Below are 24,133 nucleotides of genomic sequence, written 5' to 3' on the forward strand. Positions count from 1 at the left end.
CACATCTTCCCAGTCAACTGATTAATATATGAAACAGCATTAGTCCCAGTATCAGCCCGTGAAGAATGTCTCTTATAGCCAGCTACCAGGTAGACTTAGATTGTTGACCACTACCTGTTAAAGCCTCAATGGTCCAGACCAGCCTGTTTTTACATCCAGTTTGGATCTTCCCAGCCTGGCTACAAGGCAACTATGTCAAGAATTGCTGAAGTCATTAAATGACATCCACTGCTCTGCCTTCACCCACTCTGAGCCAGTCATGTCATCACGGAAGGTGGTAGGTTGGTCAAGCATGATGTGTTTTCAGTAAATCTGTGCTGTTTCACATCCTTTCCTGCCCTTCATGTGCCTGGACATGGCTTCCGGAAGGATTTGCTCCCTATTCTTCCTCAAGGCTGAGGTGAGGCTGACATTCCTCAAATCTTTCTACTTGGCCTTATTGAAGACAGGCACATTTGCTTTTTCTCTGTCACTGGGAAGCTACCCAGTTTGTGAAAGATGACAAACACCAGTTTTCCAATAGCATCAGCTACTTCCCTCAGCACGTTCTGCTGCATCCATGCGTTTGGGTGGGTTCAGTTTACTGAAGTAGTATGTAACTTGTTTGTCCTCTTTTGTGGGTAGCACCTCCCTTTCTCAAACTGTGCAACTACTTTCTTTCTTTAAAAGAAGACCCATTTCAGAGCAGGAAGGAGTTTTGTTTTTTTTTAAAAAAACACCATGTTTTCACAAGTGAAATATTTTCCTGAATGAGCAAGAAAAGCTTTTGTGTTGTTTCTGCAAACAGTCATATGGCAAACATCAGCAGCTGAGTTACCCATTTACATTTCCCTTACAATCTATGACTAGAAACAACAACTGTCGTATGTTATTTTTGTTCATTCTTCAGAAGTAATCTAAAATAAGCTGGTTGCTAGGAGTACCTGAATCTCTTACATCTCCATGAAAGTCTTAACATAGCTCAGACATCATTGTGTACATTGCAGATATCTAGCGTTCTCAGATGCATTCTCTTCTACCCTTTAGAAACATTAAATTACTTTTTTTTTCTTGAGCCATCTATACTGATAAGCATTTGTGCTGGTTTTGGCTGAGAAGGGGTTAGTTCTCCTCACCATGGGGGGGTCGGGTACCTTTCCAGCTTCCCGCGCTCTGCCGCGTGGGGGGGAGGGGGCTGGGAGGGGCAGGGCCATGGTGGGGGCAGCTGACCCCGACTGGCCAATGGCATGTTCAATCCATACCATGTGACACCATGACCAGTATATTAAGGGGGGGCAGTTGTGGCTCGGGGAGGCGCGGCGGTGGGTCGGCGGGCGGTGAGCGGCTGCATCGCGTGCGATTTGTTTCGGTGGTTCATTCCCCTCCCCCCTCCCTTCCCCCGGGGCTTTGCGCCTCTCGTTGTTCTCCTTTACATTGCATTTCTACTGTTATTTCTTTTAATTTTAATTATTAAACTGTTCTTATCCCAACCCACGAGCGTTACCCTTCTGATTCTTTCCCCCATCTACCGGTGGGGGAGTGAGCGAGCGGCTGTGTGGGGCTGAGCTGCTGCTAAACCACGACAGTCTTTTTGGAGCCCAACGTGGGGCTCAAGGGTTGGAGATAACAACCGCTGCTGGTCACAGCACCATGTTGTCCTTTTTGCCGTTGGTGTTAAAGATCAGTGTTGGTTTGTTGAGTCTGCTGTGTTCTGCTGTGATTAGTAATGTTTTGCCTACAAGATTTGTTATACAAACACTCGTTTTCAGCTTTATCTGGTATTTGGGGTTTTTGCTGAAACCGTTAACTGTGCTTTAGATACCACCTCGTTGAGGCAATTAGCAATTATACCTCCTCCTCTGAGAGATTTTATATGGAGGAAATACAGAATAATACCTTTGCAACTTTGTTCTATGACGTCTCCACCTTGATTACAACAACCTTTTTGTATCTTGAACATCCTTGGGTGGTTAAGGTGCACTTATTGTTAGTTTTTGGGCATGTTGTTTTGGTTTTGACTAAGCAATTTAAGAATATCACCCAGAAATCTGCCCCAAGGCTTGATAGTTACGAGTGGCAGGGCATGTGGGATAGCATGGGCAAATACCTAGGGCAGTGGGCACCCCCAGTGTTTTGGAGTTTCACCCCCGAACAAGTGCAGAATCCTGAAAAACTAGTAGAATATTGGGAGAAAGTATGTTGTTACGCTGGGAACTCCAGAGAGACACAGATAACTGCAACATGCTGGGGCCTGGCCCATGCATACCGAGCCCTGCTCAACAGTATTCAGTGCTCCCAAGGGGAAGAGAAGGTCTCTGGATTGAAATGCAAAGTGACTGGCACTGTAGTCACTCCAGCCCTGAGGACAGGCACTGCAGCCACTCAAACCCCCAAGACAAGTACTGGAGCTGGCTCAGAGAATCAACCTGTACCAGTATCAGTTGCCCCCATACACAAGACGAAATATTGGAAGCGGACGTCCACTCGTTTAGAACGGGATGATGAAAAAGCAGGGCCGTCACAAGGAGAGGAGGAAGAAGTCATAAATGAAATAGAGACCACCTGATCCCTGTCCTTAAGCGAGTTGCGAGATATGCGAAAAGATTTCAGCCGTCCTTCAGGTGAGCACATTGTCACCTGGCTGCTCTGATGCTGGGATAATGGGGCCAGTAGCCTGGAATTAGAGGGAAAAGAAGCCAAACAACTGGGATCCCTTTCTGGGGAAGGAGGTGTTGACAAAGCAATTGATTAAAAAACACAAGCCCTCAGCCTCTGGAGGCGACTCCTGTCCTGAGTGAAGGAAAGGTATCCCTTTAAAGAAGATGTTACATATCGCCCAGAAAAATGGACAACTATGGAGAAAGGCATCCAGTATCTAAGGGAATTGGCTGTGCTTGAGGTGATTTATGGTGACCTGGACGATCAACGGTCATCCAAAGATCCAGATGAAGCCGAGTGCACACGACCCATGTGGCGGAAGTTTGTATGGAGTGCACCATCTTCGCATGCAAACTCATTGGCAGTAATGTCCTGGAAAGATGACGAGGCACCAATGGTGGTGGAGGTGATTGATAAACTCTGGGAGTATGAAGCGAATCTTTCTTCCTCCCTAGTCTCGGCTGTGGAGAAACTGTCCCGGAAGGTTCAGCAGCATGAAGAGGATATGTCCCACTCCGCACCAGTACGGACCAGTATCTCAGCCATTAGGTGTAAGTCTCCCTTTGCTCAAAGGAGAGAGGATACACATGATGAGACACCCTATGGTTTTACCTGCATGAACATGGAGAGGATATGAGGAAGTGGGATGGAAAACCTGCCTCAACCCTAGAGGCACAGGTGCATGAGCTGCAAGGAAGAACAATCAATCACTCAGGGAGGTTCTTCCAGGAGAGCTGCTGCTCCAATTTCCAGTGAGCAAGTCCCCAGACAGAGGAGTAGAAGCGTAGATTTTATTTCTGATCCTAATAGAGACACTTATGATTCTTATTTACAAGAAGTGACTGATGAATACTATGATCAGGAATAGAAGGGCCCTGCCTCCAGCCAGGTGGAGGAAAGGGATAACCAGGTTTGTTGGACTGTGTGGATTTGATGGCCTGGCACATCCCACCCACAGGAGTATAAAGCTTTAGTGGACACTGGAGCACGGTGCACCTTAATGCCATCAAATTGTATAGGGGCAGAACCCATCAGCACTGCTGGAGTGACAGGGGGATCCCAAGAGCTAACTGTATTGGAGGCCGAAGTGAGCCTAACCAGGAATGAGTGGCAAAAGCACCCCATTGTGACTGGCCCAGAGGCTCCGTGCATCCTTGACGGAGTGGGAAGTGAGCGAGTGGCTGCGCAATGTTTAGTTGCCAACTGGGGCTGAACCATGACACCACTATAAGTTGAGTTTCAACTTATTCTGAACTGAATTTCGGCTGTAGTAAGTAAAAAGAAAGCAAGCAGACCGGCAAGAAGAAATCATGTGCAGTAATACATATACAATGACATTCATGGATTTATTTTGCCTACTTTACAGTGTTCACTACATAGCAATGTTCTTTCTCCATATCACCCCCCCCAACTGATAGCAAGATTATTTACCTATTTTCTTTATCTGCTTATTTACTGCTATGTATTCAAATTAGCTATATTCACATGCTATGTCATTGTCTGAACCTGTAACTCATTAAGGATTATTACCCTCCTTTTTTTAACAGAAAGCAGCCTTCTGAAAGCCAGCAATTTATTTGCCTGTTTTTGCAGAGCTTCCTTTACTTCTGTGTTTCTCATACTGTAAATGAGAGGATTGACCAAGGGAGTGAGAATGGTATAAAAAACAGAGACGACTTTGTTTGGAGGTATTTGGGTATCATGATGAGGAAGTACGTAGACAGTTAATATTGACCGGTAAAAAAGAATCACCACGATAAGATGTGAGGAGCAAGTGGAAAAGGCCTTCTTCCTTCCCCTGATAGAAGGAATTCTCATGACTGTGATAATGACGTATAGATAGGATGTGAACGTCAACAGAAATGGAGGCAGTGAGCATGCACCTGCAACAAGAAGTGACAAGTTCCACCACATGAGTCTCACTACAGGAGAGCTTTATCATTGGGAATGAGTCACAGAAAAAAATGTTCAATTTCATTAGACCCGCAGAAATCTAAATTTGAGATCAGGAATGTTAGTATAGAATTAGATAGAAAGCATCTTATCCTAGATGCAGCACTGAGCTGGATACAGAGCTTGCCATTCATAGAGGATGGATAGTGCAGGGGTTTGCACACTGCTAGGTACCTATCATAGGACATCACTGTGAGCATATAGTACTCTGCAGCTGCCAAGCAACCAAAGAAGTAGTATTGTGTAAAACATCCATTGACTGAAATACTTCTGTCTCCACCCAGATACCTAAGCAACATCCTCAGCAAGGTATTGAGCTGTAGCAGATTTCCAAGAAGGCCGAATTGCCCAGTACATTGGGGTGCAAAGGTGCCTATTAGCCACCATCAGCACAGCTATAAAAATGTTATCAGTTATGGTTACAATGTAGATTGACAGAAACATAAGGAAGAGAAGATGATCCAGTTCAGGGCCATTCCCAGATCTGAGAAGGATGAACTCTGTAACAACTGTTTTGTTTTTCCACTCTTGCTTTGTCGTAACTTTTGTTCTAGTGATTCTTCTCTGGCACAAGAGTGCTTTCTACCATGTTTCCAGTCTGTGCAAGCAAATTCAAAATCAACTTCTGTCATTAGATGCCATCACAGGTTTTCTCATATTCCTTTCCATTGTGAAAAAGAAGTATTTGGTCTGATTGCTCCAGTAGTAACATAGGCATATTTCCATTGATAATATGTATTGATGCATATTATATATTCACTATATATAAGTATGTAGCATAACATTTAATGCAGTTATTTTTCTTATTTCAAGGAGGCGGAAAAAGAATCCAACTTCCACCAATGAAAATAAGTGTGAAGAACATCTGTACCATCCTCAGTATATGTTTGCTCTGCCAAAAAAAGACCAAACACACTCGAAAGCACCTTCTGGTTGTCTCACCCTTCAGTCTTGTCAATGGGTAGAGTGAAGAATTCTAGATTTAACAGGATGAATCATCTTGTGAAAGTACCTATTTCTTGTCACTGAGAACTCAAAGAGAGTTTAGTTGCCAGACCCTTAATCAGAAAAATACAGTTTAGATAAAATCATACTGCTTGTTATAGTGTTCTTTTTTATTTTCCTCTCATGTGTACTGAATCACCTAATTCTCTAGATTTCCTTACAAATCCCATTTGGCTGATTTTGAGGCTTTGTTTGATCTTCTCTGGATTTGTTTAGTGTAAAAATACTACAGAAAAAAATATTCAGTGACGAAAACTAGGCACAATACAGTTGTTAAGGCTATACCGGCAAAGGAATTGAACAGAAAATCTATGTTTTCCTGTATAGACTCTTCTTGTCAGCTCTGTTTTTATCCAGATGTGCCTGGAGTAGGGAGAGGTATAGGCAAGGCATACATTTTTCAAGCCCATACACCTGGCAACACAAATTCCATCTGTGACCCTTCACAGCCTGGGAGGGACAGTCTTCAGCCCCAGGGTTCCCTAAACATATCCTCCATTACAAATTCAAATTTGGTGTTGTGGTTTTTTTTTTTTCCCCCATCCCACTGCCTTCCCAGATCTAGCACCCCAATTTAGCAACACCTGTTTGAGCTATCTTCAGCAGGTTTAATGCCACCTAACTTGGAACATCTGCATCTAAGGCATTCATCTCAGACTCGTTTTATAGTTTACGGAGACAAGTAAGCACTTTGGACTGTAATCGGTCTAATATGTTTTATATATCTACTTTGTATGAGCTAAATCATCTAAGGAAATTATCCATTTGTTTTCATCGACAACAGCAGGAGTTCAGATATTAGCACAGAAGTCCACTTCTGCCATGCAGACTGCACCACTTTTTCGATGTTGCTCACCACATTTAGACACTACAGGGAGGTGACCAGATGCTATAGCAGTGAAGGCCATATAAGGGCACCCATCCAATAACTTACATTTGGACTACTTATGATAGTATAACTTTGCAAGACATTTATTTCCACAGATCTAGTTGTAAATTTTCCTTTAAACACTTATTCATTCAAGATCCCAATTTTTAGCTAATTTGCCAACATCCGACAATTGAAAATGCTGGAAGTGTGTCCTGTTTTTCTGTCAATCAACAAACCTTTCATACCAATGCTCTTTCTTACCTGAAACCACAGTCCAGTTAAAAAATCTTTCACTTCTCAAGGTTTTGTATCCATCTTTATTTTCTTTAAAAGCTTGATTTTCTCATTAAAAAAAAAAAGAATTAGAGCTCCTTGTTTGCCACCCCCCTGCAATAATTTCCATATTTTCCTTTTTGGTTTTTTTTCTTTTTTAGCCAACTGAATATACAAACTCTTCCATTCTGTCAGGTAAAGAGTGTTCCTCCCTTCACCTCACTCTTTAAAAACCTTTTCAGAGCTGAGACTAGTGAAACCCCTACATGATAATCCAGCAAACAAAAGCCTTGGAGAGGCTGTTGTCATCAACGTCTCTGCATGTAAATAGCCATTCTTTTCCTGCACACTCTGATCAGAATTAGCATTTTTCTTAGCCTACATTTTGATTAGTTTTGGGCCTGGATGGAATTATATTGTTAAATAGGATGACAACTGAGTGAAAGATTACTATGATGATCATCATTGCTGTAAATTCAACACTGGGTTCTACAGATGTGTTGAAGTTGAAAACTGTCTAGGGCCTGGATTCAAGACCAGGCAGCTATCAGAGTGCCAGCTATTTCAGTCATCCTCTGGAGATGCTGCCTGATCTTTTTTCTGCAGGGTGACTGTGTTCCTAGCTGTGGTATCACAAATGACAGTGTTGTTCTAGGTCCTGTTTTTTAATCTCGGCATCCTAGGTTGCATCTAAGAAGGCCAGGTAGACTGTAATTTGTTAGTCAAGGTTCAAACTGCTTAGTGTCCAAGGCCAGACAGAAACAGCTTGATGAATAAGTAGCTCTTGGCAAAGCACAGCTTTGCATCAGCTTGGTGAGCCTCAAAAAAGAAAAAAATCACAAGAACAGGGGGAAATTCAAAGACCACATGAATAGTGAAGTCCCAAAACAGTAGAAGGGGAAGTTGCATTGTGCAAACACCACTAGATGGGAGTGTAGTCAAAACAATCTGCAGTATCAATTTCTATCACAGTGACTTTGACCTGCGCAGGTACAGAGCTGGTCCTAGCTGAACTGCAAAGACTGAATCTCATCCATTTTGATTGCTAACATGAGATAGAATAAATCTGTCTCAAAAATACAGAATCTGTGTGTTGATTTTCAGATGGGATGCCCTTAGTTTCCCACCAAGTAGCTGCTCTGTCAGTTCTGTGATAGAAATAAAAGGCTGAGTTCAACCAGATAGTCTCAGCTACATGATTGCCATGGTCTCTATGTGTAAGTGTCATCTAGAGGCTTTAGTTTGGAGGACAAGACACACCAATACATAGATCTCAGTTCATGTAATTAATTCACACACTATTAAATTGTACCTAGCCTCAGACAGTTTTTTACAGACTCTGTCTGTAAAGTGAAGAGAAAATGGGCAATGTGAGTCTTCCAGTATCAAAATTGTCACCTGAAGAGGCTATGGAAACTCTCAGAAGTGTCTGTCTCTCTCCACTGAGAGAGCTACACTGAGTATCTAGTTGATTCTAGACACCCAGATATCTAGTTAAAATAGTCAAATGTTCAAGAGGTTAAATTTAGGTGAGATGACTCCGGCTTCTAAGAGGTTTCTGTCTTCCTTTTTTAAACCTGAGAATGATTACAGCACTTGCTCACTAACTAAAATAATTTATTTCTAGCTGCCATGTAGCTTGAAGAGTCATTACTCCTAGCTCCCTTACTACCAGATGGTACCCTAGTACCTAGGCTACGGCATGATTTGTCATAGGTTCTCTTCCATCTGTCTTAATGAGTTCTGCCATGGGGTGGAAAGTCATGCAAGATTCATGAGTGCTGAGAGGGACTCAGCCAGGGACTGTCCCTATCTGCAGTACTGTTTTGTGCACGTTGTATTAAATGTAAAATGTATTATCTGCTGCTGGGGAAAAAAAGGTAGGCCACCAGGAGGAGATCTTGTATATCTTGGGTGAGTACCTACATTTGGGTACATGGAAGGCTTATATCTGGTGCTCTTGTAAATTAAGAAATATGGAACAAAATGAAGATTTTATGAATTACAATGCTTCAGAAGCATTATAATCCTCACAGCACACCTATTTCCATGTTTCTCTTCTTTTTTCTGGAGCTTTGCTTCAGGTCCTCCTGTGAGGGACCTCAGGCAATATTGGCACAGTAGTTGTTCTCATCATCTGCTTCAGATCAGAAATCCAACTGTGGAAAGCACCAGTTGTGGTTTGGCCCAGCATTGGTTTTTCTCTGAAATGCTACTACATGTCCTCATGCTATACATGAGTGCCTGCATCAAAGGCATGTTGTAAAGACACCATTCAAGCGGGTTGCAGTACAGTCCTGTCTTATTTGGTATAACAGATACCCAGCTCACAGTACATTCATTAGGTATCTAGATGTCTTTGGAAAATGGAATACAATTGGAAATAATATGTGTGGGGGATGGAGAAAGCAACATTTATTAGTAATTTTCAGTGCAGTATTAACATATTGTAAACTTTAATCAAGAATGTTATTGGGAAGATTCTACCTAATCAATAGATTATTTAAAATTTCCATTAGTAAGGCTATCAAAGGAGATTTTGTGTTCATACTCAAGAGCATATAATGGGTCACAAGGGACTTCAGAGTTAATCTTGGCTCCAGAACGTATGGAGATTTAGTAAAGACAAAGCAAACACTTTGGAAGATCAAGCTACTGGTTTTCATACAAATATGATGAAAAGAGAAGACAGCCTGCAGTATCTGTGCTGCATCCCACAATGTAATGTGGGCAGGTCTGAAAGAGTCAGTCCATAACTGGCTACCTGGTAAGCCTGACAAAGGAAAGTGTGCAGACTTGGGAAGAAAGTGAAGGAAGAACTGATGAGAAGATTAATTTCTGACTTTCTGTGTTTTTCCATCAGTGGAAATAATTGCCCATTTGCTGAACTCTAAGGCTCATAATGATTTTATTATGCCAGTCTCAGCTTTTTCCAAATATCCCAATACTTTTTAAGTGATGAGACACTAAACAAACTGCACAAACTGCATAGACAGTCCTCCCCATGCCTAAAATTTCCCTGCCTCATAAATCCACTGGGCCACCCAAGATGCAGAATATAAGAAAACTTGTGTGAAGACTGTCTGGTTGCAGAAACAGGTCTGATGCCACTGCAAGCTAATGCCATAGTTTAGGTGTAGATAGTTTTGAACACATTTCCCCATGTTGGCGTAACTGAATGATCTGCAAAGGAGCAGATAAAATATATCCAGAGCACAAAAATCAAGAATTAGGGTATGCCTCTACAAGACAGGGAAACAAGCCAGGACACTGAGCCAAAAATGGGCATGTAATCATCCATACTTAGAAAAGAAGAATATTGCCTTGACCCTGAGGCATACCAACAGTGATTGAAACTGAGATAAGACAATTTGTTTTTTTCATAGAAAGTATTGCTGAATTGCTTTTAAAGTTGGAATTTTAAATAAGTTATCAGCATATAGAGATTGGATCCAAGAATTAAGTAGAATTGTGTATCTTTACAGCCATGCATGGAAAACAGGTTTTTAATTTTTGTATTACATCTTAGTATTTGCTTTCCCCAAGATTCAGTGTGATGTCAGCTACAGAAAAGCAAAATCAAACCTACATTACAGTTTTCATCCTCCTGGGATTTGGAGATTTACCTGACCTTCAGGTTCCTCTCTTTCTGCTCTTCCTGGTTATCTACACGGTGACAATGAAGGGGAACATTCTCAACCTCGTGTTGGTGGTGGCTAATTAGCACCTCCACACCCCAATGTACTTCTTCCTCAGTAACTTGTGCTGCTTGGAGACATGTTACAGCTCCACCATCCTGCCCAAGCTACTGGCCAGCTTTCTGACAGGTGACAGAAATGTTTTTCCTACAGCAGCTGCATGACATGTTTTTTTGTATTTGCTTTTCTAGTTGGGGTAGAGTGTCACCTCCTGGCAGTGATGTCTTATGACCGATGTGTAGCAGTATGCAAACTTTTACATTATGTCAGCCTTATGAATCATAAGCTTTGAACAGCACTAGCTGAAGGGGCCTGGGTAAGTGGTTTTATGATCAGCTTTGTTATCACAGTGTTGATGTCACTGTGATCCCAGTGAGATTGACCATTTCTTCTATGAGTTCGCCTTTGCGATAAAATGCTCCTGCAGTGACACATTTCTGATAGAAGTTGTAACATGTTTGATGTCTGCTACATGTACTATGCTGCCCTTTCTTTTCACTGTAACATCCTATATTTTGATCACCATCCTGAGAATCCCTTCAGCTACAGGGAGGCAAAAGGCATTTTCTACGCGCTCCTCTCACCTCATTGTGGTCACTATTTTCTAGTTAACTCTCATCCTTGTCTACATGTTACCAAAAACTTACAACCTCACAGCTTTTAACAAGTTGTGGTCTGTCTTCTACACTGTGGTAACACCCATGGTCAATCCACTTATCTACACCTTAAGAAACAAAGAAGTCAGAGGAGCCCTGGGGAAAGAAGTCCAGGCATTTATGGGTTTATATAAATGACACCAAGAGCTATGATTTGTCGGGATTTTTTTTGGGGGGGGAACAGACTATAAAAATATAAAGCATTGGAGGTGATTTCCACAGCAAGTCACTGATGTAGCAATCTACCTACTCACAAATGGAGCTGGGTGGCTGGGGAGAAAGATATGTTTTTGGACTTCCTCAAAAAACCTGTAAAACCAAAAGGTTGCCCCAGTCAGCAACTAAACACCACACAGCTGCTCACTCACTCCCCCCACCCCTGTGGGATGGGGGAGAGAATCGGAAGAGCCAAAGGAAGAAAACTTGTGGGTTGAGATAAGAACAGTTTAATAATTAAAATAAAACAGTAATAACAATAATAATAGTAATATAATGAAAATTGAAAATGAGAGAGATATATGAACCCTTGGGAGGAGGGGAAAAAGATCCAAACAACAAGTGATGCAACCACTCACCACCGGCTGACTGACGCCACCGGTCTCTGAGCCGTGATCGCTACCCCCGCCCCAGCCAGCTCCACCCAGGTAACACACTGGGCATGACATTACATGATATGGAATATCACTTTGGCCAGTTTGAATCCGCTCTCTTAGCTGTGCCCCCTTCCCTCCCGGCTTCTTGTGTACCCGGCAGAGCATGGGAAGCTAGAAAAGTCCTTGACTAGTACAAGCACTACCCAGCAACAACTAACACATAGGTGTGTTATCAACATTATTTTCATACTAAGTCCAAAGCACAGCACTCTGCCAGCTGCAGTGAAGAAAACTCACTCTATTCCAGCTAAAACCATGACATCTTGATTAAACTCAAAACAGCTTTGTCATGTTTTCATATTATTTCACTCAGAAATCAAACGCCACAAGAAGAAAAATGTCTTGTAGCTACAGACACATGGGGCACAGAATAGCTCATGTGTCAGTGTGGGTATGGCTACCTGAGGCACAGAAGAGGACCCTGGCCAAGTGTGATATGGTGTGGCAGGATTCAGCTGCCTAAATGTAGAGATACAGTATCCTGTCGGTGCTGTGGGGATGCTTCCCTGGACTGTGCCTACTACTGCTCTGAAAGCATGTATGTCTTTCCTAGGGCACAGGTTGTTTCTGCCTACCTTGTGAAGATGTCATAGATGTCCCTGTGCTTCTCCTGTGTCATAGGATGCTTGTTTTTTTCCTGCCCACGCCAGAGGGGGCTTGCGCAGTGTAGGTGAGAGCCAGGGTGCAGTACAAGTCCAGAGGTTGGGTTCCACTTCTTTAGGAGCTACCTTTAGCAGTGTGGATGCTGGCAATGCTTCCCTTGGGACAAAGATGATAAAGACATCCATACCACTATAGTGACTTTACAGAGAGGAATCTGAGAATTAAAGGTTGCTGTTTGTTTTCATGACAGTATCTAGGGCTACCTTTGAAGCTTATGGAAAGAAAAGGGCTTTGCCAAGAAAAGAACATTCATCTCATCTGAAGATTGAAGGTATGAATTAGACTTCCAGGCATCACTTACCTGTCTAAAGTAAAGTGATATAAATCTTTGCTCGCTATACTGCAACGTGGGTCAAACCTCACCTAAATTAGACAGCTGAAAGTTTGTAATGTAGTCTGTGGCAGGTGTTTTGGGTCCCTTGTGGACAGACATAGAGAGCTCTTAATTCTAAACCCATTGGTAGTGCCACTGTGCCTTCACCAATTAGTTGGGGATCAGGAGGAACCTGAGCACTATAGATGCCAGGGTGGCCACCTTTTCTGTTAAGTTTAGCTACTGGAGAAAGAAAAACAGTACCAATGCCAGGAATGTGGTGTTTCTCAGAAGCCAGTGGAAAGTCACAGGCACCTCTTCCATATGTGGTTTATCTTGTTCCCAGATATGTGACTCAATCAGGATGGGCATGTCACTCTTTGGAGGTGCTTATTTCTTTCCAAGGGCTGTAGAAGATCCTAGGTATGAGCACCGAAACTGATACCAATAAACTTTAAACATTGGCTGTATAGAGTTGACAAGCAACTGCAGACAGAGTCATGGATGCAAAAATATCTTCAAACCCTGATTTTCACATTGATTTTAAGCCTACACCTGGAATTGAGTGTAATGAATTATCCAAAGTAGTTTCCTATTTTTCTGTTGCTGCTCATTGGCTTTAGAGATACACTACACAGCTGTCTAGATTAAATACCAAAGTTCTCAGTACATATGCAGGATGCACTTTGTCAATGTTCTTTACATCTAGCTCCCTCTGGAACAGACAAGCCATGTCCTTACTGCAACCCAACATTGTATTTATCCCACAGTTTCTTGCACTATCTATTAGCTTTTTTTGAATACTGACTACAATACAGTGTTTTCCAAGTTTGCCTGTTTGTTCCCATCATTTTTTGAAACACAGCTCACTTGGATCTTCTTTATTTATTTAGATGGCTTTGTTTCAAGTGTGTCTGAATCCCTCAGCACAAAACCAACCTGCTTAAATATTGAAACCTACCTTAACCTGTCTTCAGGCCTGAGACGTTTAAGGGTTCTTTAATAATTAATATGGCTCTATAATTTCCACTGAATATTGCGAGTTCCTCTTGGTTTTCCAGGTTTGCACTAGGATGGTGTGGCAGAAAAGGGGCATTCTATGGCAGAAAAACATTGCATGTAGCCAAGTGAGGATGTGAAGTCTGCTCAGATATGCTGTAAATTTACTTATATTATGTTTGTGGCTGCAACACAGAGAGAAATTTCATTCCCGAGCAAGTTGGTGCAGATAGCTTCTTATTCATGTTGCAAGCATGGATGTTGAAATTCAGAACCTGGGACCACCTGCAGTTGCAATTTCTGTATGCAGACTCTGTTACTTTGAATTTTGCAGTTTTTTTAAATAACTGTGCCATAACTAGATGCCAGAGGATTACTGTTTTTCTAATGAATCTTTAATCTGGGAAGATACCATTTGGGTTTTGAACAGGAGAGAACCTAATATCCTATAAACATGACATATTTCTTTCTCTCTTTTCTGAAATGCTTTGCTTTGACAATAGAGATATAACAAAGTGATGAATCAGGGTATAAATAGGCAGAAAAATCAGAGATTCTTTAACTGAGATCTTAACTCTCATACAATCTGAACTGACACTCCTATTTAACTTAAAAAGTTATAGACACAATGAAATAGAAAGCTCTAAATTGAATATATCTGACAGAAATTTGAAATCTACAACTTATGAACTTTTTTTTTTAATCGGGAGGAGGAAATTTGCTGTTTCCTGCTGAAATTTGATTGTGAAATTTCCTGAATAAGGAAATTTTAAAAATATAGAAAAAACAGGAAAGGTAACTGATGTCACTGAAATGTTTTAGAAAATGCAGAATAATATGTGCTAGGTGGGTTGGTGAGGATTTAGGCGCAAACCAAGCCTTGGGAACTAGGATGAGGATAATAGCTAGAGACCAGTTTGTCCTGTTTCCCAAAGAATCTGGTCCCAAGGGAGTGGCAAAGAGTGTATGAATCAGATGGTTCAAGAAAACAGTGCAGTGCACTATCTGATGGGCAGGTGTAGAGTCCTCAGGGCAAGCTGGCTGTCAGGAAGCCAAGGGAGGGTGTTCCTGGAGGATATTCAAGTATCAGATGCCTGCCATTTTCTGGTGGAACATGGATAGAAAATTAACCTGCATATGACCACAGCTCTCTTCTCTGGATTCCCAAGATACAATTCCAAGATTAGCACTGATAATTTTCTGCGAACTCTGGATTTTTATTTTTTGTGTGTGTGTGTCTTTGGCTACTTTTTCAACAGTTGAAAACAATAATGATGCATTGCTCTTTATGAGAACTTAATACAATAATAATAGCTATAACCCAAGAATAGTTGTATAGGCTGGCACTTGACACATATCCACGAACACCAGAGATTTCAAATTGAGTTGAGATGTTGTCACTAAACTGTCTGCATGTTCTGAGTTATCTTAGTTAAGATATCTTTAGCATCTGCAGAAGATGAGACAATAATTTAGTCTAACTTGAAATATTCCCTCTTCCTTTCTGTTTATGCATTTCAAACATCTCAAATTTTTTTTTTATTTTTTTTTTTGTGAAATAGACCGGATTTCACTTGGTTCTGCCTCAGAGGTTGTGATTTGATGTGGCTATCCCTAAGGTTTGTGAAACCATGCCCAAAGATGCTGTGGACAGACGTTTCTCTCTACTTTTAGGTAGTGACAGAGGAACTGTAGTTTCTGAGCACCCACATCAATAGTACGTATTCATTTTACTGTTAAAACAACTCTAGTAGAGAGGAACCCATACCTTGATCTCAGGCACATAAAACCTTTACAATGACCCTTTGACAGAATAATTTCCATTAAACATCCCACTGGGGACACTTATAGAAGAATGATGGCAGTTCAGTGAGACACAATGGGTGAGCTGGATGAGTATTGCAGAGGTGGGGGAGGTTGGAGGGAGCAGTATTTCAGGGAATTGCTCAAGGCTTTGGGATGGGGATGAGGGGATGACACTGAGAATGGGAACTTGGGCACCCGCTGAACAGAGCTGGAGGGCAGGGCTGGGACACCTGGGACCTGTAAGCTGTCACCACCAGAGAGAAGATGCTTTTCATGGCTGAAGAGCACCCATCTATTTCTGGAAAGCTAGGGGAATGGTCTGCAGAGAGTGGAAGTTCAGGGGTTACAAGGGCAACCTATGAGACACCACTGACACAGTGGGGTCTGGTAGGGTGGGGACCTGGTCTGGGGCAGGAGGGACTCTGCGTGGAGAAGCTGTGTACTACCTTTACATGGCTGGACTGCCAAGGGTCTGCAGGCTTGGCCAGAGGGTTATCAGGGAAAGTGATGTGGTGAGGGCTGTGTTTCAGGGCTCAGCAGCAATGCTTGAGCCTGGGGCGCACAGGGGAGGAGGGCAGTCCCAAGGCTGGGATGGCAGTGATGTGTAGGCCAGACTGATACATCTTTGCCCAGGCAACTTTGCTGTGCAGCTGCTGCAGCCTCCTAGGAGCCTGGGTGTCTCCTTTGCACACCCCCCGCTGACCAGAAAGAAGCCTGAGGCAAGCGAGGCCTGAAATGGTCCTGCTGTGGATCAGCACCTGACCCCTTTCTTTGACAAGACACCTCAGAGGGGCTGCTTGGTGAAAGCACTTATTCCCTCCTTTATTTTCCTGTAACCATGCTCTGTTTTTCTGCTCTGATCACACACACACCCTCCCCCCCAGAGGGCCACTTAGACTTTCTGCAGCATCTCTAATAGCTTTAGCTGGCACCATTAAAACTCCAGAATACTACTCCTGTGACTGCCCTTCACACTGTGTAATTTTTACCCAAGGGCTTGATAGACTGAGGAAATTGTAACGATTTTTTTTCTTGCTGCTAATTCTCTGTACAGTCATCAGGTGGCTGGTAGGAGAAATAGTCTTTGATAAAGAGTTGCTAGACTCAAGTTTTTAATGAGCATATGATGCAACAGAGGATTTCTTGTTTCTTATTCAAGCCTGATGACGTTAAATAAATATACTCTAAAGGGACTTAATATATATAATTTTCCACTCTCTTGTCAAACTTTGTGGTCAAGCATCTGTGGACTGTGTGTCTTTGGCTGTTTCTCTCAGGAGTCATGAAGGGCAAAGCTGTCCATGATAAAATGATCCCTCTCACTAACTTCAGAAACAAGACTGCATTGCAAATCCAGTGACAGCTCCAATTGCCTCTGGCGCTCTTCTTGTAAAATTCCCTGCATGCTCAGTTAGGATGAAAAATACATTTATGTACCAAAAGTCAAGACATATATCACAGAATCACAGAATGGTAGGGGTAGGAAGGGACCTCTGGAGATCACTGTGTCCAACCCCCCTGCTTGAGCAGGTACACCTAGAGCAGGGGGCACAGGACTGCATCCAGGCGGGCTTTGAATGTCTCCAGGGAAGGACACTCCACAACCTCTCTGGGCAGCCTGTTCCACTGCTCTGTCACCCTCACAGTAAAGAAGTTTTTACTCACATTTAAGTGGAGCTTCCTGTGTCATTGGGCACCACTTAAAAGAGTCTAGTCCCATTGTCCTGACACTCATCCTTTAGATATTTGTAAGTATTTATGAGATTCCCCGCTCAGTCTTCTCTTCTCCAGGGTGAACAAACCCAAGCCTCTCAGCTTTTCCCCATAAGGGAGATGCTCCAGTCCCCTGATCATCTTGGTAGCTCTCCCCTGGACTTGTTCAAGCAGTTCCCTGTCCTTCTTAAACTGGGGGGCCCAAAACTGGACACAGTACTCCAAATGTGGTCTCCCTAGGGCACAGTAGAGGGAGAGGATAACCTCTCTCGACCTGCTGGCCACATTCCTTTTTATGCACCCAGGATACCATTGGTCGTCTTGGCCACAAGGGCACAGTGCTGGCTCAGGGTCAGCTTGCTGTCCACCAGCACTCCCAGGTCCTTCTCAACAAAGCTGCTTTCCAGTAGTTCAGCCCCCAACTTGTACCAGTGCATGGGGATGTTTCTCCCCAGGTGCAGGACCTTGCACTTGCTTTTGTTGAATTTCATTAGGTTCCCCTTGGCCCAGCTCTCCAGCCTGTCCAGGTCTTGTTGGATGGCAGCACAGCCTTCTGGTGTATCAGCCACTCCTCCCAGCTTGGTACCATCAGCAAACTTGCTGAGGTTACACTCTATCCTTTTGTCCAGGTCATTGAGGAATCTATTGAACAGGACTGGGCCCAGTACAAACCCCTGGGGAACAGCACTAGTTACAGGGCTCCAACAGACTCTGCCCCATTGATCACAACCCTCTGAGTCCTGTTGTTGAGCCAGTTCTCAATCCACCTCTCTGTCCTCTCATCTAACCCACACTTCCTTAGCTTGGCTATGAGGATGCTACGGGAGACAGTGTCGAATGCCTTACTGAAGTCACGATAGACAACATCCACTGCTCTTCCTTCATCGACCCAGCCAGTCATGCCATCATAGAAGGCTACCAGGTTGGTCAAGCATGATCTCCATATAAAATGAAGCTATAAATGAAGATATAAAGCATGGTCTTCATATAAAATCTTCATATAAAATGAAATATATAAAATTATTAAAACATTTTATGAGATTTTGAAGATGGGTTTTCAGACTCTTTCACTTGACTATGAGATACGCCAACACAACCAACCCTGGCCACATTGCTGCAGACAGGCATGTGATCAGAAGACACACAAACCAATGTGTAGATGTGAGCACCGTAAGATGAGAGAAGATCAAAGGTGAGGATTAGTGATGGTACTTGTCCAAGAATTAAACAGGCAAATATTAGGTAGGACAAATATCAAGCTGATGGAAAAAATGCCTGATAGGTAGACAGGCAGGCTGTGCTGGTTTTGGCTGAGAAGGGGTTAATTCTCCTCACTGTGGGGGTTGGCTACCTTTCGAGCTTCCCGCGCTCTGCCGCGTGGCGGGGGGGGCTGGGAGGGGCGGGGCCATGGTGGGGGCAGCTGACCCCGACTGGCCAATGGCAGGTTCATTCCATACCATGTGACCCCATGACCAGTATATTGAGCGGGGACAGTGGCAGCGCGGAGGCGCGGCGGCGTCAGGTCGGTGGGCGGCGAGCGGCTGCGGCGCGTGCGGTTTTGTTTCAGCGGCTCGTTCCCCCTTTCCCCTCCCTTCCCCCTCCCCCGGGGCTTTGCGCCTCTCGTTGTTCTCCTTTACATTGCATTTCTACTGTTATTTCTTTTAATTTTAATTATTAAACTGTTCTTATCCCAACCCATGAGCGTTACCCTCCTGATTCTCTCCCCCATCTACCGGTGGGGGAGTGAGCGAGCGACTGTGTGGGGCTGAGCTGCCGGCTAAACCACGACACAGGCAAATAAACATTTGTATAAATGGAGAAAAAGCCAGAAGAAGATTTAGTGGATAGTGAGCTAGCTAAAGTGTCAAGAACACAAATAAATGTCATGCGCACACAGACTTTTTTCTTTCAACAAATGAAAAATATAATTATAGGAGCATGGGGAATATTTGTCAGATTTCAGGCAATTTTAGAAAAACATTTTTCACAGCTCAACTGATGGATTAAAATTCAGGAAAAATGTTGATGTTTACCAGGTTTTATATTTTTCATTTCAAAACAACAACTTTTCCTTTAGAGATACATTAATATATTTTTTTAAATAAAAATTTTGAGACATTAAGCGGCTATGAACAAGCTAAAACATTTTGCTTCAGGATTAACGACAGCAACTAACCATAGCCCAAAATTAAATTGGGAATAATCTGACTTGTCAAGAAACAGAGAGGAGCAGGTGAGTAGACTAGATAACCACTTATGGTCATTGTCCTGCTGCATTCTCTAGCCCATAGGAGGGAACTTTTGTGAGCTTGCAGTATAGCTAGTTGAAAAAGGAGGTTTTTCATGCTATTTCCAGGAGGACTGAATAATTTTTTCCTTCCTATGTTCTTCCCCTGACCTGAGGAATATAACACTTAAATGACTTGCCTGGAGTGGGAGGCGAGTTCAATAGGATGAGTTTAGTTTCTTTGTTTTCTGCTGTTTTGAGGGGAAGGTTGTATCAACAAGTATCATCTGCACTAAGCTTGTCTGTAGGAAACTAACTGCAGCTCAGGTCACAGGTATCATATGTGAAGTTACAGAAATTATCCTTGAATATTCCCTAGAAGACTTCTATGACCTGACTTTTAGCTGCTTACAAGCTAGAAGTTAGTCGTAGCTCAACACTCAGGATCCATCTGTAGTTGGTGGAGAAGGATAAACATACCTACAATTTAACTTCTCTTATTCTTAGAGATGTGTCAAGCACAACAGGACTAATCTTCCTCAAAGAGAATTTAAAAAAATTTCTCAGACCTTCATGTAGCATATCTAGGGAGAAGTAAGATGAGATTTTTGCAGTGAAATCAGTCACTAGAACTCCACTTCTAACCAACAGAAACTTCTGGAAGAGAACTCAGCTGATTGCTCTTTGTCTGCTGCATCAGGTTGAAATCAGACATGATCTAAAAATGTGTGCCTCCCTCCATATAGGGATTTATATTGGATGCCTTGATGATTAAATTTGATGCAGAAGTTAACAGTTCCTACAAAGATAACGTCTCTGCCTCAGGGAGTGATCCCTAGCTTTCAGAAGTAGAGTCACTCACATTTACGGGTGGTGGTGGCTAGCATCCTAACAGGTGCTTGTGCTGACACTGCATAGCTCTTGGCCCAAGTCTCCTCTTGGCCCTGTGTGATATTCCTGCATGCCTGAGACATAATACTTCTTTTTTTCTGGATGTTGCTTTTCCATTCAAAGTGCCCAAATTGAATGAATGGTGGAATTCAGCTTTTCAGAGTAAGAGTTTTGTACATACTGTAATGCTGAGGCTATGTATTTCACTCCAAAGGTCATAGGAGGGGTCTGAGTGCAGGTGTTAGAAAACAAAAGAGAGATTAAATACTTCAGGAAGATTATTTTGATGAAAGGATCCAAACCTTACCTTCACCCAAAGTCCAAGCCTGTTATCTAGATTCCTTTTATAGACAGCACCTCTGGAAGGTGCTTACTCCACCTTTGGACACTGATCTGTTTCAGTGTGCAGACCAGTGTCTAAGCCCTCCCTGGCATGAGGCTCAGCTTGTAAGAGAACAAACCCTCTTTGGAAAGAACAGGTATTGATTATATTTAATTAGCATGAATCTAGACTACTTTAGTATTTAATCTAAGCTTAGGGATGGGATATCTTGGCCATCAGCTATTATCCACTTAATCAAGAACAAGCGTTCCTTTTAGAAGTAAGTTGTGGAAAGTTGTCAAGAGAAAATAGCCTTAAATTGTCTTTGTGTAACATGCAACCACATATGGGTAAAAAGGGTTAGGGTGCTTCATCTGTAAAGACCACCAAGACCCCTGAAGAAAGGAAGTAATGTGCAGAATAGTCTGAAGTGTAGCAAAGAGGAGCGCCTTAATGTCATTATGCAACCTATGTAGATTAGAATGAATATGAATTAGATAGGCAGAACATGTATGGACTTACTGCATAAATATAATGAGGTAGCCAGCTTTTGTGTGCTTGATTTGAGGAAAACCCCAGAGAACACAGGCTTGTGCAACCCTGATATAAATTAGCAATGTCTCTCCTGAGTGTGTGATTACTGACTCATTGCACACCAGGGAATGAATCTGCTTTTTGGACACAAGCTAAATGAACAGGATGTGGAAAACTGCTAGACAAGACATGTGACTCTGCTGAACGTGGTGGATACTATCTATAAAATTTTAACATTATCTTATAACAATGTACCAATTCTTGTAAATTTTCCTGTTTCAGAAAAAGAGTACATTCCATATGCAAACTCTTTCAACGGGCAAAAATAGTTATAGAGGATGATGAGTCCTTACTTTCCAGTAACTTCAGGGTCACAGTTCTGAGACACCTGAATCCAAAAGGCTAGATGCTTAGTTTATCTACCTTCCATTAATGCATTTGAAAGTTTGACCAAAGATTAAATAACTTGAATGAAGGTGAACATAGGAATGGGGGGTGGGATTCATCAGAATGTACTATAAATGGCTTCTACTTGGATGCCTATTCCTGTACTAGTCATCTACATTTCCCTTGCTATTACTGGACCTGCACTTTTGATGCAGCGTACGTCATCCTAAGGTAGTTGTCAGTAGGTCAGATGAACTGCCTGTTTCTTTCCGTTGACTGAAAGGGAAGCCCACAAGACTGAATCAGACAAATCCTATCCAGGGTTTGGAAATTTTGTTTGATTTTTAACTTTCCCATATTCTGCTTTCTTTTTTCCTCATCTGTGTTTAATCCCCCAGGCTCAGCTCTGCGCTCCTCTGCATGGAGAAGAATTCCACTCAGGTCCACATGTTCCTCTTACTAAGATTCCCAGCCCTAGCAGACTTACATGTATTGTTCTCCATAGTATTTCTGCTGACCTACATTTTAACTGTATTGGAGAACATGGTCATCATTTCCCTGATCAGGACAAACTGTGAGCTCTACAAACCCATGTATTTTTCCCTTGGTCACCTCTCCTTTACTGAGGTCTGGTACATCTCCGTCACTATCCCCAAACTCTTGGCAAATGTCATCGCTGAAGACAGGAGTATTTCCTTTATGGGATGCATGACCCAACTGTTTTTCTTCAGCTCCTTCATGTGCACTGATTGTGTCCTCTTCTCTGCAATGGCATACGATCACTATGTGGCCATCTGTCAACCACTCTGCTCTCCAGCCATGATGACATACCAAATGTGCATATATCTGGTAGTCTCCTGGTTCAGCGGGTGAGACTTTGATCAAGATTTCCATCATCTCTCAATTGAAGTGTTGTGTTCCCCATGTTATCAACCTTTTTTTCTGTGATATTAGCCCTGTGCTGAACCTCGCCTGCACTGATATGTCGCTGGCAGAGGTGGTGGACTTTGTGCTGGCCTTATTCATACTGCTGTTCCCGTCTTCATCACTGTTGTCTCCTACCTATTAACTATCATTACAATCCTGCACATCCCCAATACCCACAGTAAGAAGAAAGCCTTCTCCACGTGTTCTTCCCACCTAACTGTGCTCACCATTTTGTTCTCAGCCACCCTTTTCATGTATGCCTGGCCCAAGAAGATCGACCCTTTTTGACTTGAATAAGCTTGTGTCAGCTGTGTATACTGTTGTCACTCACATCCTAAACCCCTTCATTTACTGTCTGAGGAACCAGAAAGTTAAACGAGCCCCGAATAAAGCTCCCTCTGAAAAAATTGGTATCTCTAAGGTCTCCAGATCCATCCCTTCTCTCCAAATGCAAGGATAAGCTATGATAAACTGGAACTGATAAGCATACCATAGGGATATCTGGCTAATGAGTGTTCAAAATGGACACACGCAGTAATCAGAGGAACTATGACAGGGTGGAGAATGCTGACAACCTGATCCATCTGAATCAATCACCCCTAAGACCATAAAAGGTGAATGACTGAGCCATTGTCACTGGTACAGAAACCTACTAAGGTGATTCAGCAGATTAAACTCCCCCAAGTGCAAAACAAAAGGGACTACTTGTAAAGTAGCATAGAATTTCTGTAGGAACTCTGGGGGCAAAGGGATTTACAAGTAAATAATTGGGAAGATTATTCTGGTGAAAGGATCCAAACCTTGCCTTCACCCAAAGTCCAAGCCTGTTATCTAGATCCCTTTTATAGCCAGCACCTCTGGAAGGTGCTTACTCCGCCTTTGGACACTGATCTGTTTTGGTATGCAGCCCACTGTCTGGGCCCTCCCTGGCCTGAGGCTCAGCTAAGTGAACTGCTAGACAAGACATGAGACTCTGCTAGACATGGTGGCTATCAAAAGCTCGAGAGCTCTGTGAGAGGTGGCTGGGGCTCACGGGTGGTTAAGGAGGAGTAATGTGAGAAATGGCCAAACTTCACAGATCAAAAAAGGGAATTTGAGGACATTTCAGGGCCTGGAGTAGGATGACAGTACATAGGTAACCGCACCAAGTGATACCATGTAAGTCTGAGATGACCTACGTAACAGTCATACCAATGAATACCAAATATGGGTATAGGCGTAGCAAAATTGGGACAAAGAGGGAAAACTTACTAGGGGAAGGTGAGGTTTCTTTTCGATGGAGACAGGGGCAGAGATAGGTGCAGCAGGCCTGGCAAACAGGAGAGGATGGGGACAAAAAGGGGCAGGTCAGGTGGAAAAAAGCTGCTGGTTGGTAAGCTTCTCTGGCCAAGGCTTGTGCCTGACCACCAACATGTGACTCTCCTTAGTAAACTCTGTCACTAACTCTTTTATGTATTGGTGTCCTATGTATGACACTGTGGGTGTGTGATCCGCTGGTGAGCTTCAAGTTGGACTAGCCCGTGGGTAGGAGGAGACCAGCATCTGGAAAGAGCGCTGGTTAGAGATGGAGACTGGTCCAGAGCTGGGCATCGATCCTGGATGGTA

At 42.9% G+C, this 24,133-nt stretch overlaps 2 protein-coding genes and 1 pseudogene across 2 annotated transcripts; 2 read left to right on the forward strand and 1 right to left on the reverse strand.

Annotated features, from left to right (window-relative positions):
• Window positions 1–4,125: 4,125 nt before the first annotated feature.
• Window positions 4,126–4,889, reverse strand: LOC104053549 (olfactory receptor 5AP2-like). The gene is given in 3 exon segments (XM_064455829.1): window positions 4,126–4,531; window positions 4,533–4,600; window positions 4,602–4,889. Coding segments are annotated over 3 exon segments (762 nt in total).
• A 3,211-nt stretch (window positions 4,890–8,100) lies between these two features.
• LOC104053550 (olfactory receptor 11A1-like) lies at window positions 8,101–11,231 on the forward strand. Its single transcript, XM_064455830.1, is given in 4 exon segments — window positions 8,101–8,109; window positions 10,464–10,596; window positions 10,599–10,794; window positions 10,796–11,231. Coding segments are annotated over 4 exon segments (774 nt in total).
• Window positions 11,232–22,048: 10,817 nt separating this feature from the next.
• Window positions 22,049–22,988, forward strand: LOC104052234 (olfactory receptor 6B1-like; annotated as a pseudogene).
• Window positions 22,989–24,133: the final 1,145 nt, after the last annotated feature.

Source organism: Phalacrocorax carbo, chromosome 7 (genome assembly GCF_963921805.1).
Source record: "Phalacrocorax carbo chromosome 7, bPhaCar2.1, whole genome shotgun sequence".
NCBI classification, from domain to species: Eukaryota; Metazoa; Chordata; class Aves; order Suliformes; family Phalacrocoracidae; genus Phalacrocorax; species Phalacrocorax carbo.